Source organism: Amblyomma mixtum, chromosome 1 (genome assembly GCF_055824585.1).
Source record: "Amblyomma mixtum isolate Tamu chromosome 1, ASM5582458v1, whole genome shotgun sequence".
NCBI lineage: Eukaryota > Metazoa > Arthropoda > Arachnida > Ixodida > Ixodidae > Amblyomma > Amblyomma mixtum.
The window spans coordinates 48,429,662-48,449,123 of NC_143012.1; the positions used below are offsets into that span (position 1 = coordinate 48,429,662).

The 19,462-nt window shown below is 49.5% G+C and overlaps 1 protein-coding gene across 4 annotated transcripts in view; it reads right to left on the bottom strand.

Annotated features, from left to right (window-relative positions):
* Positions 1–4,828: 4,828 nt before the first annotated feature.
* The window catches only part of LOC149366269 (uncharacterized), a 36,702-nt gene continuing 22,068 nt past the window's right edge, over positions 4,829–19,462 (bottom strand). The window contains exons 5-9 of one of the 4 annotated variants that reach the window (XM_089549987.1): positions 16,981–17,035; positions 15,293–15,408; positions 13,388–14,048; positions 11,247–11,472; positions 4,829–6,607 (exon numbers count right to left, since the gene is read on the bottom strand). In XM_089549987.1, coding sequence (XP_089406113.1) covers positions 5,913–6,607; positions 11,247–11,472; positions 13,388–14,048; positions 15,293–15,408; positions 16,981–17,035 — 1,753 coding nt within the window. In that variant the 3' untranslated portion in view covers positions 4,829–5,912. The remainder of the gene's footprint in view (positions 6,608–11,246; positions 11,473–13,387; positions 14,049–15,292; positions 15,409–16,980; positions 17,036–19,462) is intronic. The other 3 variants (XM_089549992.1, XM_089549985.1, XM_089549995.1) reach the window with 3 other exon arrangements.

Consider the following 19,462-nt stretch of genomic DNA (forward strand, 5'->3'; position numbering starts at 1 on the left):
TGGGTCAATTAGAGCGCGAAAGAGCCGAAACGTGTTCCGGCTTGACATATGCCGCGCGGCCGTATTGCATCTGGTCACCCAGTTGGAGTCGGCGAGTTGGGCCGCATACTCAGCCGCTCGTTGAGTGAGCTCGGCGATGCGAGCTTTAAGTTTTCGGTTGTGCTTTTGCCGGCGCCACCGACGGACGAGGCAATGCCGGGCCTCCCAGAGGTGGAGCAGGTGATTGTCCACATCCGAGACCGCCTCTGAGAGCTGAATTTGACATTAGAGCGGTGAATTTGAGTTTCGGAGGAGCGAAGGCCAGAGAATAAATGTTGTGACCAAGACTGGTAGCCTTGCTCATGTATGGGTGTGGTAGTGTTGTAATTTTGCCTGAACTTTGTCCAATCTGGGAGTCGGGCTTGCGTTGTTGGTCGCGCGAAAGGATGGGTTTTAATCGCAGTGTTCAGGAGGCAGTGGTCGTTGTCGAGGGTTTCCTCTGTGTTGACCCAGTCTGCATACTGAATGTTGCGGGTGAAGGTCAAGTCCGGGCAGGTATCCCTAGTCACGGAGTTGCCGATACGAGTTGGGTGGACTGGGTCAATGTGAAGAGTGAGGCCCAGCGTGGACGCAAGCTCCGCCAACTTGCCTCCCCGCTTCTCTTCACGGCAACAACCCCACATCCGAGCGGGAGCGTTGAAATCGCCCACAATCAGGAAAGGGTCCCGGCCCGCAACCCTCAGCGCGCGGCTAAAGAGGTCCGCGAATGATACATTCGGCAATTTCGGATTGCAGTATACAATGAGTATGTGCTGCAGTGGGTCCTGCTTGCGCGGTGGGAGGATTGTCACCATTAGATAAGAGTATTCAGTTTGCATGTCTATGTCGACTTTTTTTGGCTGTATAATTTCTAAGGACTAGTAGCAAGACGAGGGGTCCCGCCGGAACGTCGTATAATTTGTTAGTGCGGCGCCTTTCCCTGGCTCCAAGCGGGCGGACCTCCGACTTTTCCTTTCAATCTTTGGCGGCGTCGCGCCGACGTCTCGGCGCACACTTCTACCTCGCGAGAGGAGCTGTGCAACTGAAACTGTCTTAGAACGTTGGCTAATACATCGTCCCCTGAGGTGAGTGATCTGTAGCCTCCGAACCGAAACCACTATGCAACACTAGACTCTTGAACTGCAGCCTTGGTAGCTTCATATACAATTTTAAAATCTGAGACCGACACTCGATATAATGTTTTGTTAATACTTTGTAAACAAAGAATAGGAATCTCTGTGCTGGTGATGATAGTGATCGCTATGAATGACGAATTTCCGACATATTTGGCACCGTGTTTGAAGCTGTGCTAGTGCAGATACAATCTCGCCCTAGCGCACCCCAAGAGAGCATCATTCTCAGCGACTCCAAAATGACTATGAATAATTTCGCAAGATGGCGAATTACAAAAACCTCCCTTAGAATCCTTAACGCCATCAAATTCTCACCGAATTATACAGAAGTGATACGGCCCCAGGCCATTCGGGGAATCCGGGGAACGAGGCAGCCCACAATAAAGCACCAGCTTTCGTCGACCGGGCAGTGGATGAGTCTGGCTCCCTGAATTTCACGAAGGACTCCATGATCACATATGATCTCACCAAATTTAAACTAGAGAGAACTTTTCACACTCCGGACAAAAGCCTGACTAAAGAACAAGAGGTTACGTGGCGCTGTCTACAGACGAGGTCGATACGCACCCCAACACTCCTCGCGCACATTTATCGGGATCTATACAACCCGAACTGTAAACACTGGGGCCATTGAGCCAACTAAGATCATATCATCTGGCATTGCAAAATAAAGCCACCTCCGGATGATCTAGTTGCCGCTATTTCTTTCGAGCGGTGGGAGACCGGGCTGGCTAGCTCTGACCCCAGAACGCAATTTATGGCGGTGGAGTGGGTTGACAAAGTCGTCGAGGGCTATGTACTCTCGACCACTTAACGTGGCCACTTATCAAGCTCTTTCCGGTGAATAAAATGTTTTACAATCAAATCGCCGTTTGGCGCCTTTTTTTTCCTGGCTACATCACCCGCTTGAAATATGGAGGGAAATTTGCAAGCAGCTTGGCTGTGAAGCACAAACTCCTTACAAAGACCGGAAATACTTTTGAAGCACCACAGTGAATCAGAAGCTAGAGCAATGGGGGAAACGTTGCGAGTGATGCGGAAGACGCTGACTCATAAGCCAGGCCGGGTCACAAGGAAAGTATGCTAGGGAAAGTGGCGGCAAAGAGCTATAAGATTATTCTTTTTTTTTTGTGGTCTGCTAGTACTTATAGTGCGCATTCCCCGCATTTAGCCGTTGTTTGTTTGCCTGAAGCCTAGTGTGTTTGTGTGTATGTTTGTGTGTGTGTGTGCGCGCGCGCAAAAACACCATGCTGGTTGTGGTGACGTCACAAAGACCCGTGCCCAAGGTAGCAACAAGCCACCTGCTTTATTGACTGATCGCAACCTGCCCACCGCGTAGGCAACATCTTAGCGTAGCAATGCTTACTGACCAATAAATGACGAAACAAACCCTTCTAGTGCACATATTCGTAGTTTACCAAACTACGCAAATCGGCTGCCAATTTTTTAGTTTCATTGCGTTTATTATTCCACGCTGTATTCGCCCGCATTAAAGTCGCCGCAGTAACTAACAGAACAATAAGCGCCACAGATAGCACGTCAGCAACATAAGGCAGCTCCAAATTTACAGCCATGTTGCCTTGCGGAAATAGACGACACTTGAATGCAGTGGGATTTTTGTGCTCGACAGAGAACCAAATACAGTACTAATTAATTGTTTACCAAACGAATGCAATACACGCGACCGCCTTTCCCGGGGCAAAGCAGCGAATCGAGAGGTGCGCAAGAGCCTGCTGCATTTCGTAAAAGAAACTAGGTCGCATATACGCCCACTTGTCATGTTCAAATTCAAACTAGAGGTGATTTTAGCGTCGTCTGCCACGTCTTGCCAGAACCCAAACAACTACAGTCTGCAGAAGTGTGTGTTCGGCGCCATGACGGCATGGAGAAAGAGTCGCCGTATCGGAGGGATGCGTAGTGATTTCGACAACTACCTAAGGTCCTTACACGTGCAGCAATATCCCATAGCAGCCATAGGTGTTTCTGTAGCGAAAGGTCCACTCATCTAATGCAAATCTCAAGGTCGAATGATGCTTGGATTTGACCTCTATAGTTGGATACAACTTTAAAAAACAGCAGTTGCTAACACTGGGCCGTGGTCCGCGGCGTCTTGTGTTACTCCGCTGGCCAATGGCACCAGTAAACGAAATGAGCTTTTTAATGTTTGACTATATCAAACAATACACGTATCAAAATTATAGTGCTGATAATTTTTTTCTTTTCATAAGCTTCTTGTTTAGGTAACAAGAAGCGTTTAAGTAGCGGATTACTTTTTCTTCGTGGAGGAATTCTGTGCGCGGAGGCTGAATTTGGGCGGAGCTTCACTCCAGACTTAAGTTGTATCCGACTATAACTGGAGGCTCGTTGTAGGTGTAGCTCTGACGTTATGCCAAATGACATGTCGCAGCTGTTACCGCTCGTTCCGCAGCTGCGTCAATCGCCGCTCTGACCAGTCGCCCCGATGTACTCCCGCCCCGCCATGTGGAGCTGATATGGGTGCCCGCGCACTCCGGGAATCCCGGAAACGAGGCCGCCAACCTTTTAGCCCGAGGTTCTTTAAACCGGGTTCAGGTGGCCTCGGATCGGGGATTCACGAAGGAGCGCATGCGCTCATTCAGCGAGCTGACGCAGGCCTACAGAGCCTCACGCCAGCTCTACCCGCCGCCCCACTCCTCCCTAGATGACAAACAAGCAACACTCTGGCACACACTACAGACACTCTCTCCCCTCACGCCTTACCCTAGCCCACTATCATCCCTCCTTCCCCACTCCGGCATGAGCCCTATGCCCAGAACCTTTCGCCTCTTCCCTCCACATCCTTTCCCTCTGCCCGGCGGACCCTCCCCCGCGGGACCTAGAGAACCTCAAGACCTGGGAGGACTGGTAGACCCTGCTACGCTCGGAGGACCCGACCGTGCAGGCCATCGCCACCGGCCGGGCTGCCAGTGTTATGGACCTTGAGTTCAGTGGGATCGTGCGGGGACCCTGGGGCGTGCCCCGAATTCCTTGCACAATAAAGTTTTTTTTTCTCTCTCTCTCTCCCTCTCACCAGTTCTGTCACTTGACTAATCACGCGATTAGCTCTTCCTGAATAAAGGCCAGCGCTCGCCGGCGGCTTGGGGTGTCTGTTACAGCCAGCGTCGTCGCTTCCGCGGACGCGGTTGTTGCGACGCGCGTCTCTAATTCAAACTTTCCTCTCACATCTTTCAGCTCTCCTCTGTCTGCACGTGGCCGCGAGAGTGGCTCGGCTCGAGCCAGTGGGCAGGCCCGTGCACTTTCGCTTTCATCCTTCCTGCAGTCGCAACAACCTGGACATCGGAGGAACAAGGAGCCAGAACCGGCCACCGGGACAGGTTCTTCGACTCGGCACTGGAGGCGCCGCGGGCTACTTCTAGCGACCCCTGCGACAGAAATCGTCACGAAGCCGCGTTGGCTGGAGATAAGTCGCGAAAGCGGGCTCGTGGAGTTGAAGAAACCGATGAAGGTGATGAAACCGATGTAGATTCCATTTCTGCGCCAAGCTTGGCGAATCCTCGTATCAGAGAGGGGGAAGCTCTAGAGGACGCAATGCAATTATCAGCTCAAAACGTTGCCGAAGAGGTCACCGAATGACCTTTAAGTGGCACTCCGGCTGAGAAAATCCGTCGCCAAGAAAACGAAACCACCCTTTTGTTTCATTTTAAAAATTTTATTCTTTAAAACGAGCTCTGCCTGCATTGCTTAGCAGATACACATACGAACCAAGCATATCACACACAAAACTGCACAAAACAAATACAGGAAATAAAGAAATGACGTCATGCCGACGCATTATGGATAACAATAGTTTAGCATTATAAACGAATAAAAGAAACAAGAGAATTAACCGGCATAAAAGTGGCCAGTAATTATTTTGAAGACGGCCACGGGCCATGTTAACATCCGACATGAAAACTAAAAACAAAGTAGCTGAGGTCATGCAACTATAATACAAAAACTAAAAAAAAGTAGTAAAGGTGATGCAACTATAATACAACAGAGATTAAAAAAGTAGCTGAGGTCATGCAACTACAATACAACATAGATCCAAAGAAGAAAGCGAGCCCGCGGAAACCAAAAATTGCCCTAAAATTTCAGCACCTGACTGCACACAATGAACACTTCAGAACCGGCACATCGCTAGCGGCCGAACCTGGTCACTGCCAGCTCTTACTTTAGAAACGTGTTATATATCTATGGGCAGCAGTCTGAAGAGTGAATTAAGGCACATGAAAATAAGGGTAAAGTAGAGAAATTAATTCACCGGATGCATGGCAAAGAATGATTAAAGAAGTAGCAAAAGAATCAGAGATACTAAAAACAATTAATGCAGGAAAAAGCTGCCATTATCTGGCTGTGATGGAGCACCACCTTCCAATTTGTCTCCGCGCAGAGACGCTATAAAACAACCTAAACGACTACGGAGTTTCCGGAGCGGCGCATGAAATCGCCATGGGGTCAGATAATAGTTTACCCTGATTTCGCTAATAATCGCACAGTGACCGCAAGACTCGAACACCGGCTTTGAGACCCAGTGTTAAGGAAAGTTTAAAAGGGCGTAAAATGCAAAGTCACAATGTTTAACCGCCGCTCTACCTAGAATCGTAAGGACAGATACCTATCTCGGCAGCCGGAGTCACCACCCGTGCTCCGAAAAAAAAAAAAGCGCCAGCACTCTTTTTTTTTCCGCGGCGGAGTGAGCTATTGGAGGCTCGGCCATCGTGCACCGCTGTCCGCGGGAATTCAGTCTTCCCAATACCACGCGACCCGGGGTGAGTAATCGTGGCTCTCGGGGAACGCCGGATACCCCAGGATGTACCACGTCCCGTCGTCGGCGACGAAGATCCTCCTCGGCGCCGCGATCGCCGAAAACACTGGCTCGCGTGCGTAAGGCGCATGCGGCAAATTGTGCGGCCCAGATCGCGGCCATGATATTGGCCCCGCACACCATCGGCCCGTCTCTCCTTGTCGAGCGGGCGAAGTGAGTCCCCGTGGCAACGGGGGTCCCTGCGGTGGCCACTGGAACTTCGGAGACGGAGGCGGCAGGGTTCCCTCTCGCGAACGTGGTGGTCCCGGTCGGGAAAGGAACTGCTGCGGAGGCATCATTGCCTCCTGCTCTTGATGCAGTTGCCGAGGTGAAAAGGGAAATTGCCGCCGCGAAAGCAGTTCCTGTCCAGAAGTCAGCACCGGCTGCTGGTGTGGCGGAGTTTGTGCATAGCCCCCGCTGGTCGGTGGCACCGGCGTGTCGTGCGTAAGTAGCGGCGAGCACAGGAACGGTGGCGGGGCCAGCGGTCCGCACGCTCCGTAGGAAGCACCTGGGTCGGACTTCTTCTTGGCGTAGAGGTGCTCGTTCCAAAGCTGAGTGTCCGAGCCCCTGCTGAGCTCGTTCACGTGTCCCGGGCTCTGAGCGTTGTAGAAGCCCTGGGAGCCACTGGAACCTGCGATCCGTCACACCAAAGGAGAGGTCGAAGATTAAGCGGCGTAGAATAAACAATTAACAGAAATAGCTGGTAAGAATTTGCACTAGAACGCAACGACGCTCAAGAAACTTCACGATCTGGTGTGTTCCAAGCAGCGGTTGCCGACAAGATAAAAAGGTTCGTCGACTGACGAGGTGCGCGTGCACAACTTATTCCCTAATTACCTTTAGAGGAGAATGAACAGACATATTACCGTGAGTGCATTATACGGCTCATCGCCAACGAAACCCCACGTTGTTGTCCATAGGAAACGGTCCAAAAACTCTAAAAACAACATCAGCCCAGCCACATAGCAACCATAAGAGGGCCAACACATGATTCACTGTATGGACAGCCAAAGGCCAATAGGGGGAAGGCCTTTAGTACACAGGCATTTAGGGTAAATGCTTTTGATCTGAATGGCTTCACCCTAAAGGCTTTCAACTTAAAGGTATATACCGTTAAGCTCTTCAACCTCAACGCTTTTACCCGGAAGAATGACACACTTGTACTGATTACGAAACACTAAACAAGCAGTTAACTATAAACCAACGGTGAGAGACAAATGCTTTCGCATTCGCAATGCGTAAGTAGTCCTAAGTGCCCTAAGTAATTTTATATTAGACCAACGCTCACGTTCTACGCAGTTGTGTCACCGTCACCATCTTTAAAAAGACGGTGTTTTGTAAAAATAACATTTTTTCTTTTTTAGATTTCGGGAATCCCCAAATATTCAAAAATGTTTTGCAGCAGGAATAATGTTCGTATCTTATTTGGTTGGAAAGTTATAGCTAACATTCGAAAAGGTGGTAACAGTTTTGAAACCGAAACTGAAGTGGTTTGGTAACGGAAGTTGATAACTCAGTGATAATCAACGGCGTATATTGAACATTTTCCGTTTTGTTTAATCTGATATGTAAAAGATTATTCAAAGGCAGTTTGTAAGGCTTCCCTTTTTTCTTAAACATTGCTTTAAATTTCCGCACGGGGGAAATTTGACGCTACAAGCATAACGCTACAAGCGTCTCACTTGTTTACTTTGTGTGTGCTTTACGCTACCGCTCTGAATGCTACCAGATTTGTCCTTCAGTGTCGGTAACTGAAGTACAGCAGATATTTTGAGGGAAGCATGCATCGAACCTGGCCACCACACTCTCGTAGCATGGCGCACCAGTGACCAGTACTCGATGAGGAACGCCCAGTGTGAATCAAAGGGTGAGGCAAAAATTCAGGGGGCACTTTGACTGTCTAAAGTGCGTAGAGGCGAAAGTGTTTTCCGCACCACTTTGAATGGTTCTGTGGCACTGGTGTCGTCACATGTAATTGAGTGCTAATTACTAAGTGACGACAAATCACTAATTAATGGTTAATTACTGATTTGTGCCTGAATACTAATTAACTGCTAAGTAATGGCGCTTAAGCTTCGCCTTTATGAGTGGAACGCGACAGCGTGTTGTAGCGCTGCTAGGGAGTCCACGGAACCACCCGTTCGGCGCGATGCCTTGCCCTTTGAGCGCTTTTATGCGAAGCATACTAAAATAGCCCAACTAGAGATGTGAAGACCTGAAAAAAACACTGCAATTTTGGAAAAAAAACCGGTTTTTTTCCTTTTTTTCAGACGAGAAAAAATGGAAAAAAACGTCGAAAATTTCACAATGCAATTTCAAGGTTTTAGGATTGCTTGCTTTCAGTTTGGGTTTTTGTTTTTGCTTTGAAAACCAACATAGCATGCATCGTTGAATGATTGGAGAGCAGTTGTCATCGCCGGTGCCAGGTAGTGGTTTTAAAATGTTCGGGCTGCGAGCAAGCGGGTTGAAGGCCAGGTCACATATAAGACCCGGACATGACTTAAAAACACACTAATACTTGAACTCGTGGCTGAAGTAGAACAAAATGACTGCAAATTCTACAGCGCGACACACACGGCATAAATAACATAGGCTGCTGTGCACCTAAGCGGGTTTAGCCAAATACGCCCAGCTTCTTCGCGACAGAGAATATGTAGGACGGCTACACAATAACACCTGAAAGTCTGGTAATACTAAACGAGATCAAGCGTGATGGACTCGCACTGCCATCTAACAAAATGTGGAGTGACTTACGTAGAGAAATGTGGAGTGACTTATAGATCAGTTTTCATGTTCCCATTCTCAGTGCAATAGAACAAGAAGTTCGTTCCACAAATATGATATTTATATCTCCATATTCGCTTGAAGTGCAAATCATTATCTATCTTCTCGGTGCAATAGAACAGGAAGCTCGTTTCACAATATGACATCTATAACTGCATATGCGACTGAACTTCGGAGCATTATTATTGATCGTTGTGCTTTTGCAAATCAGTCTGTTTTTGTCACGTTTTGCAAAATTTCCAATTTTTCATGAAAAAAACCTTGAAAAAAACGGTTTTTTTCATGCCATTCAAAATTTTTTGAAATTTTACATCTCTAAGCCCAACCCATCTCCTCGAGCGCGGCGGTGTCGTTACCATTGACCTTTCGTGACCTCCATGTCATACCACGTGATGCGTGACGTCACAGCAGATGAGAAACGGGCGCCCAGCTCGCGCCGTCGCGCGAGGCGTCGCGACCAAGGAGGACCACGTGATGCGTGACGTAACGACATAGGAGAAACGGGGCCCCAGCTCGCGCCGTCGCGCGAGGCGTCGCGACCAATGTGTTTCCTGCTTCTGCCGCTAGGTGCGCTGTAGTGAAAACGTGATGCTGCAGCGGCGGTATACAAGGGGGTGCGCCTGCCTCTGCTAGGTGTACACGGGATAGAGATGCCTCCTGGAGACAGGGCTGCTCGTTGGAATGAGAAGCAAAAGTTGCGGCGTGCTACAGAGACTGATGAAGAGCGTGAAGAACGTCTAGCCAAGCGGCGTGCTCGATATGCAACTCGGCGACAATATGCTTCGCATCTGACTGGGCTAAGCCTCAGCCATTTTTTTGAGGAAAGGAAAGGGTGCAGTAATTCTCTGTCATCTCGGTGGACACCTGACCCGCACCGTAGATGAAGGGAGGAAGTGGGAGTGGAAGAAGAAAGACAAAGATGGCCCGTAATGAAGAAAATGAAAATTGTATTTGAGGAAAGGAAATTATGCAGTAACTGTCTCACATATCTCGGTGGACACTCGTCAAAATTCAGGGGGGCACTTTTTTGACCTAAAGTGTGGTCACTGATGTGTGGTTAAGATGTTAAGCTTCGCCTATAAGAGTGGAACGCGACAGCGTCTTGCAACGCTTCCAGGAGTCCAGAAAACGCTATCGCCCACTCGGTTCTATGCCTCGCTCGTCGGCAGATTGGTTTTTGAGGAAAGGAAACGTATGTGTCTCTCATATCTCGGTGGACACCTAAACCTCGCCGGAGGAGAAGGGAGGAGGATGGGAGTGAGCGAAGACACCGTATTCACAAGACGCACCTTTGTTCTTCCCAAACCATCGAGCTGGCATGGCGGAGTGGATAGCATGCTCGTCTCATACTCCGAAGACCGGGGTTCGATTCCCGAGCTCGACCAATTTCTTACTCGGTTTTATTTATTTATATGGTCTGACTTGAAAAGTTAGTTAGGCTAATTGAGCAATTAAGCAATTAACTAAGCTGAGTCCCACTTACTTGGAGCATCACTATACGATCCCTTCAATTGGTTGCCTGGTTACTAGCCCAAGTACAATTGGCCCTGTTTGAAATTCGCGCACTGTGACGTCACGACCGTTTCGACCAACTGAAAAGCGTGACATTTCTGTCGACAACTGCTGCTTACAACGATGAGACATTAAAGGCTTTCTTCTTAAAAGATGTCCGCAAGAAAAGACGAGCAGTAACAAAAGCCAAAAGAGAGCTCGTGTCAGTTAAGGAATGCCCTAGGGCATGATGATCTTGTTTCTGCAATGACTGAGAAACTGTAATCGTGTTTTTCTCAAAACATGATTTCGCTCACTTTCTTGTTGTGTATGGTCTCTGTATGGTAAGGAGAACCCATGTCCTCAAAGAACTTTTTGACCTTAAGGGAAGCCGTGAGGGCTCTGCTTCACGAATGCGAAGCAACCATGCTGCCTGGTTACACTTCGTAAAGACGTACAGTGGGAGAAAAAGTCTCTGGACCACGTGGTCCTTAAACACAGCCGATAGCTGCGCCATTAGACGGCGATTGGAGATGTGTTGTCTGGAGCCTCCAATTGATAGCAGAGCTATCGGCTTCGTTTGAGGAGCACGTGGTCCAGAGACTTTTCTCCCTGACTGTACGTGTGGGTTAACGTGCTGCATCGACACATGGGGGCTGTGAGGGACGCCGTAGTGGATGGCTGCGGATTATTTGAGAAATCCACGGATCCTTTAAGGTGCATATAAACTGCACAGCGCATACGATGTTTCTGTTCGTAGTTGCATCGCGTCCAGACAGGGATTCTTTGCCGGAACCTGGGGATCAACAGGCGAACGCCAAAGCCACTCCGCCAACGCTTCTTCGGCTAAAAATCTGAACATGAAATCATTAAAAAAAAACAACAGTAAGCTGTCCTCTACCAAGGGAGTGTGCTAGAGGCCAGCTTAGTCCCACAGAGACGCATTCGTGCTCGCAGTTCAAGTGCAGGCGGGAAACTTCCATCGCGGCACTCACATTGGTACGCAGGCGGCTGCCGACACTCTTGCTTCGCACGCAGGTACATCGAGGGTGAAGATGACGCGACGAAGCGTTGCGTTTCCAGCTCCTGGTCCCCCAGAGGCTGTTGCAGCTGCAGTTCCACCTGATCCAGCTGCCTTTCCGGACTGCCAAGGAATACTGGCAATGAAGACAACGAGTGGTTGGACGCTGACTGCTGGCTGCAGGGCCTTGTCTCCGAACCCTGCGCATAAGGAACAAGTGGAGCTACGGTACAGGTTCCCACAGTTAGCGCGTAGGTCCGCCACATTGCTCTCCCAAGCATCCAAATGATCAGAAGCCTCAACTTCTGAATGCAGCTGGCGGACTTCGTCCAGTGATTGGAGCGAGTACAGGCTCCACCCGCTTGAATCCCTCAGCTGAACATGTGTTATATTAAACAGGTTATTGTTTGACTACATGACACAGGTTGCTAGCAATGCGTAAGCTACAAAAAGGCTTATCTCTATGAGTTGGGAACAGAATATTGGCCATGCGGACGGGTGGCGCCATCTGTTGTACACGCCGCATATCACAATCACAAACGTTTTCAAGAATTGGCCAGCACTTGTGAGAAAACTGCGCGTGATTGATCAGATATTTCAGTGAATATGTGCAGTCGTACAAAATAAAATGCCGCAACACACGAGAACAGTAGCTGCACGAGTGGGCTGTCAGCAACGACCTAGTGCTAAGCGATGCAAAGGAAGTTGGTTTCTCCGCAATGCATGCATGGTTTTCAATGACGTGATCGTGTTTAGTCAATAGAGGTGCAAGCGGCGCAGGGAAAAGAAACGCGCAACTCTAGGAACCTATACATAAACTATTGCAAGAAGGGACACTCAGCGTCCCCTGGTGGTATATATACAAAACTTCTCCGCTACAGCGCAAAGTTCCTCAGCAGTGTAGACTACCATGCTACGCGGACTAATAGAGTATACCAGTTTGTCCGCTTGGAAACGTTTTCATGTATGGATGCAATACAGTTGCAACTCCGCGTGTACTACAAACTTGTGTTATACAGAGAGCTTCACCTAAGACTTCACGCATTTTTTGAAAAAATAGGCGTTTGGAGTTAGCAGAACGCATTTTTCGGCATAACGTCGGTGGTATAGTACGTCAGAATACAGGTAACATCTGCTAACAGCAGGCAGGTTAACTAATGTTCAATAGTTAACTTTTGACAATTACTTTTACGCTGATTATGTATGAAAGACGTGTCTGCCGTAGGTCGGCAAGAATCGAACCAATAGCTACATCTCAGCTTGTACGCACAGGTGAGAGCGACCGAGGAGGGTGCGAGCACGAAAATGTCGCCGGGAAGGGCTCGGAAATTTTACCACGTGTCTGTGGGTCCTCTTCTGCGTTTAGAGGTGTATTATTTGGCTCAGGTTTTGATTGCAACACAGTGCAGTGATTGATAGAGTTTGTGTGTTCTCCTCGGAAGGTGTAACAGAGTCCCTTTAAGCTTCGCATTAGGGGTACGACGCGGCAGTGTTAAAGGGTCTGTGAAAAGGCCCGGTGGCTTTTTTTTTTCTTATCTCTTCGCAAATGTTCATTCTGTTCATTGTTTTTTACTTTAATTTCTGTTTTGCTTTATTTTTAAAATTATTCATTAACCAAAGGACACACAAGGCTTCCAAGGGCTCCCTTGAACGAAGTCGGGCGAACGGTCCTGTGTGATCGAGCGTTGGCGTCCCTGCTCACGACTCAAGCGGGCAGCTGTTCGAGTCTCGGCTCCACCATTTTACTTTTCAGTGCAATTGCTATTGTTTCTTTAGATCCACTATCTAATGGTGGAGGGATCACGCCACGGCCCTGCAGACCAATGAGGAATTGAGTAGCGGCGTCGTCACTGTTGTTCTTTGTGATCGTTGAGGGGTGTTTGAATGGCCCGCGCAAAGACGCATCACTACCCTCTCGCCCAATCACGATTTTGCAGTTACAACGCCAAGAACTACAACAACGCCGGCTTTCCCGCTCTTCGCCCTTAACGCTTTCGCGTTTAACCGCCTCTTCCAACGGTGTACATTTAAACTGTCCTCCCAGTGTGCCTCATCCCGTTCTTGCACACTTCTCAATGTCATCTGTCCACCTTACTAGATGTGCCGAGTACGTACTTGAGCACCAAAATGGCTCGACTGGGAGCCAATCGAAGTCTCGTCGATGCCGTGGCACCAGGCGGGCAGGTACCAGCGGGGGGAGCCCCAGCAGGATTCGCCGCTGTATGACTGCGGAGTTGACGGTGGTGGAGGAGTCGGGTTCGGCCACCCGACAGGCTGCTGCTCCTGCTGCTGTTGCTGTTGTTGCTGCTGCTGCTGTTGCTGCTGCTGTTTCTGCTGCTGTTTCTGCTGCTGCTGCTGTGGCTGCTGTTGCTGCTGGTGTTCCTGCTTCGGCTGCTTCGCCTGCTGCGACTGCTTCGGTTGCTTCGGCTGCTGTGGCTCCGGCTCCTGCTTCTGCTGCTTCGGCTGCGGCTGCGCCTGCTGCGGCCCAACCGTTTCTGGTGACAGCAACACTGTGTACGGTGTGCGCATGTGCTGCTGAGCAGGAGGAGATCTCTCGGGCGTCAGCAGGCCAAGCTTCAGGTCCAGGTGCTGCGACCACACAGACGTCATCGGTTGCTGGGGCTCCCCGAAGCCGACCGGCGGCTCCTGGGGGAGTGGCGATGGCGCAAAGGGAGGGGAGTTAAACGGCTCGAGCAGAGCAGCAAGCGACGGGTCGAAGATGCCCTCCTGGACCGGCCTGGACTGCGGTTCCATGGGGATGTCCCATTCCCGCGGCCTGTGCACCGGATAGGGTAGAAGAAGTGGCAGGTTGTGAGGGCTCTTCAGACAGTTTTGTCCATCCCGCATCCCGGCGTTTGAACCGCCTTACTAGACTCGTCGCCCTTGTTAAACCCGCCAACATTTTAGGAATACGTTAGTCTACATCGCAGAATGGTACAGTAATTTTCACTTTGCTTTACTGCCCAGTTTCTTGTTTTCTGTTCAATATGCCGCTCCCCTGTGCAATTCCACTAGTACCTCGAGGTTACTAACAAATGAAAAAAAAAACACTGGTGTTTGTATAAGTCTGGCGAACGGCACACCGAAATTCGAGCATGCCTTTTCACGTCGTCACACTTCTCCCCCTCACAACGAGTGCTAGCGCTACACGCCACAGACGGTAGCCCGAGTTCAATGTCACCAACACACAATGAGGAGGAGAGTGATGCGCCACAATGGCTAGCGGTTCCTTGCCTGCACCCTGCCGTTGGTCATAGAAACTAGCTCAAAAGGACGCGGACACACGGTAAGGGGATTAAAGAGATGAGTGGGGGCGCTGGCCTGCTGCCGTGTGTTCGGTGTTTTTTTTTTTGGTCTATTTAAAATGCCTCCGACGTTGACCAATGAACTAGAGGCAATCATCTTCCTCTCGCGAATACGGCCATCGAGTTTCGCAACTCGTTACGGTCAAAAAGATCTGCAGCTGCTGGGATGGCCGCGGTGAATTCTCCTTTACGAATTGTTGGGCTTAAAAAAAACGAGACAGGGAAAATAAAAATTTCCTCTTCCTTTTTTCGTGGTTGATATCGATAATAACGGGACGCCCTTTAGCTCTCACACACCGGGTGCCGAGTAGGCCGGAAGACAAACGAACAAGTGAGATAGAAACGATTAAAGGATAAGGGTTTTACTTGCCGAAAATGCCTCGTCTAACTGGCACAAGAAAAATATTCACAGGGGCGCCTAATTCCCCTGTGTGTAGACAGCGCGACAGCATTAGCGGCTGTTATTGTGTTTGCCGGAAGTGACATCAGTTCCGATCTGGTGACGTCTCTTCTTTCAAATGGACGGCAGTCCTCCCGTCCGCTGACGTCACTTTATTCCAGCCAACGGGAATCGCCCGGCCTGGTGTCGCATCCTCCTTCCAGCATATCAGCGGGGCGAAATTTAGCTTACGCCGTAACACTGCCTGCACGATGAGGCCTCTAATGCTATGGCATTCCGCCAACCAGGAGCTCACCACTGCGCAGGCGCACTTGCCTTTCGCTGTAGTTCACGCGCCAGAAGTTGCTCTTGGTGCGGGCGCCGGCCTGGTCTGCCGCTGGTGGGTACACCTTGACGAACCATCTTTGGAAAAGTGCGTGGCGTATGGAGCTCTGCGACAGTGGACACAAGAGCGCATTTCAGACAGGCGGCCGCCGTTCTTATAGGTGCAGATATGTCCACACACTTGTCTATGGAGCACTGGAGCGGTGCGGTGTGTTTGCGACATTCGTCGCCGCCTGCCGGGCTGGATGCGAGTTTTTGAGAAACACGACCAGTAAGCCGTGATTCATGCGAACGTTCATGCCCGATATGGTGATGTTTCCAGCCCTACCCCGCTCTCAGGTACCGCCAATGCGTACCGGTGCGGCGTTCGAGCGCTCCTTGACAGGTTAGTGGGGACGCCTCCACTATCTTCATCGTGGTTAGCGGGAACACGGTAGCACGCAGCCTCGCTTACTACCAATGCATTATAGCGACGTCGCTAGGAACTAGTGCATATGTGCTCAGTGCATGTCATGCGCGCGCTGCGCACTTACGCTGGTTCCTGGCGGTCCAGTTAAAATGCGCTAGAGGCAAGCGAACCCATGTGCTCTCGTGTTGCCGCTAATCGTGATGAAGGTGGCATAAGCATTATGAAACACAGCCGTTCAGTCAGCGTGCAATGAATGGTTTGGTTTGGACCTATGGGGTTTAACATCCCAATGCGATTCGGGCTATGAGGGATGCCGTAGTGCAGGGCTGTAGAAATTTCGTCCACCTGGGGATCTTTAGCGTGCACTTACATCGCACTGATCACGGGCCTCGAGAATTTCCGAATTGAAACCGGCCCGTATCTATAGATTACAGCCGTCTATTGAAAAGTTGGCGCCTTTTGCTGGAAACGGATCCTTTATTCGCCAGAAAAGATGAAAAATTAAATACAAATGTCGCTGACAGGCCATTTTCAAACGGAAACTATGACAACGTCACCCCTTTTATTTTCCAGGTCTCTCTAGCCTTTGCTACGTAGTCATGCACATCTAGCAGGCAATATTGAAGTTGAGTTCATAACTGACGATAACAGTGTGAACAATTTTAAAGGGGTAGTGGGAAAAATTTCCTTTTTTACAACCACTTTTCTCAACGAAAACTGCGTCTTTTGCTGCCCAGCAAAGTTCAGTATGCTCACGAAGAGGAGTGCAATCGATTGTTACAGAGAGTCGAAAATCCGTGTAGAACTCTCTTCAGGTTGAATGCCTAAGGGTACAGTTATGTTTTGGTCATCGAGTCCACATTTTCTTTGTATTTCTTACCACTGTTGCGTATGCACAAACCACGCGTTAAACGTTTTGCTTACCCACCTACAAGCCACTGTTCTTCCCGATATACCTAAGATCTTATGGTATATCGATCATCCGAAATTAGTTTACTCAAGTTTCATGTTCGAATTTCGATGTCCTAGTTTGTGCACATCTCTGTAATCACTGCCCCCCCCCCCCCCCCCCCCCCCACACACACACCCACACTGCAGTTCTTGTTTATTGATACAGTTCTTATCTTCTAAGGACAGTGATCGCTTTCCGCCGTCTCAACTCAAACATTCTGACTCACGGCATGGTCACTAAACGCCAACTGAACGTCCTCAGGACGTCCACGGGATATGTCAGTAAAGATCTTGAACTCCGTCTTGGAGCTTCGCTCACCTTCCAGGACGTCACCTGACTGGCGCTCATGAATTTGAAGTAGGGATACCTGTTCCTGCAAAGCGGAGGAGCAGCAAAGCGGGAGAATTATGGCAATGCGACACACGGGAAGATTACATGAGGACTGATGTCTCCCAGCGCCAATACACGCGCTGGTATACACTGTAGCTTCATGTTTTATTTTTCTACCAAAAGCGACAGACGCTGTCTACGGCGCCCCCCATCGCGTTAGTTGCACAGATGGTCTGATCCCCTTTAATTCATACTCATCCGTGGATTCCTCGTTTGGAAGTTCTTTGATATTTAACCTCATAGACCAAGCCTTGTGATATTCACTTTTAGTTTATCATGATTTATTTCGTGGCAAGTGGGGTTTGAGCCGATATCGCGTAACATGAAAGATGGGTCACAGCTGGGGTCCCACTGCAGCCAAATCCGCATTTGGGGATTCAACCAAACAGTGTGAACCTAAGTGGACACGTCTACATTGAGTGCATTTCGGGAATAGGGGCTCGAGAGCATGAGTTCTCCCAGTGTTCCACCTGTGAGAGAGCCGTAGACCCTTGAAAACAGTTGAGCCGTCGCCGGAACCGGGATTCGAACCCTGTACAGCCGGCGCCCGAGGTTTATCTGCGGTCAAGCGATCAGCACTCGCCGCAAACTGCGTCGCAGAATACAACGAGCAAGACTTCCAGCGCTAACTGCAGCGAACTGGGTTTTGCCTTTCCCTTCAAATGTTTCACGCCGCTTCTATAGAAGAGACTTGGGTGTTATAAGGCGGTAGGTTTAACTTTGTCAAGCATGCAAAACTCATCTGCATATACGCGCAGGCGCACTAACCCTAAATGGGGTCTTAGACAAGAACAAAGCTTGTGTCGGTGTCCTCGTTTACTTGAATTGCTTTTTCACAGTCCTCTTACGTGCACCAGGAATTCCGAACCCGAACGCCTTCTTGAGTTTGTGGTTCACGCTGGTTATATATCAAAGACGCGTTATAAAGGGACAGCTAAGACAAATAACAGGTTGTGGCTTAGCTCGCATTAGTGGCTTAGCGCGCGGCGTCCGCCAGGTGCAGCAGTTGCTAGGGAACGGCTCAAGGTCGGTCTCTGTGCCTCCTAGAAGAACCGCCGAAGCAAAATCGGAAATTCGTGGCTAGTGTCGCTTTCGCTACAAAGGTTGGAGAGACAGCACACCGCTCCTTGTTTCCACTAACGGGGCTAAGGCCAGGCACAGTCGTCGTCAGCCTTATGTAGCGCAGCAGCCGCTGTTCTTTACGTAAAGCTATTGTGCCCGCCTTACTTGTAGGGCACTACTTCGGCGCTTGTTTCCTCAAGAACCTCGCACCTGTAGGCAGGTGTCTGCTTCCAGGTTAATAGGTTCCTATACAAGGGTGACTCAGACTGAACAGCATAAACAATTTCAAAGCACCAGTACAATTGTTGACTTAGCAGCATGTACTGAAGGCATGAGAAAACAAGTAGTGAAAGTGGATGGCATCTGTTTTAGTTTATTCTGCCATTTAACGACCACTGGTTTTGTCTTGCCTTCATGCCCTTTCCTCTACACAGGAATTTCGTCGAGCAGTTAACTGTTCCTAGTTAAATATATTTACGGTTTATGGGGGTTTAGCGTCCCAAAGCGACTCGGGCTATGACGGACACCGTAGTGAAGGGCGCCGGAAATTTACGCCACCTGGGCTTCTTTAACGTGCACTGACATTGCACAGCCCAAGGCACCCCTAGAATTGCACCTCCTCCGAAATTCGACCACCGCGGCCGAGATTGATTCCTAGTTAAACAACTTAGCACACGCAGCATTCCTTTGTGCCTCAAGGTCTTCAACGGCGGGCTCCTAACCAAGCTCATTGGCGACGGATCCTGAAGGCTGTTCCTTTTTAAGCGAAAGCTTTACTACTTTCACTTCCGAGCCTTTGCCGTGCGACGGCGGTGCACATGAAATGACCTTTCGCATGACCTCTGCGTGACGTCACGCCGAAGAGCTGGGCGGCCATCTGCGCCCTCTGCGAGTAGTGGAGGCGCCACCACCGGCGGCCTTAGGCAAGATTAAATTAGACTGCATTATATTAGATTACATTAGATTCTATTGTATTAAATTGGATTGCATTGGATTGCATTTGATTGGAATGGATTTGATTCGATTGGTTTTGATTGGATTGGATTGGATTGGATTGGATTGAATTGGATTGGATTAGATTAGATTAGATTAGATGAGGCCGCCGCGGGGGCTCAGTGGTTATAGTGCTCGGCTGGTGACCCGAAAGACGCGGGTTCGATCCCGGCCGCGGCGGTTGAATTTCTTTGGAGGGGAAATTCTAGAGGCCCGTGTGCTGTGCGATGTCAGTGCACGTTAAAGAACCCCAGGTGGTCGAAATTTGCGGAGCCCTCCACTACGGCGTCTCTCATAGCCTTAGTCGCTTTGGGACGTTAAACCCCAGAAACCAAACCAAACCATTATATTAGAT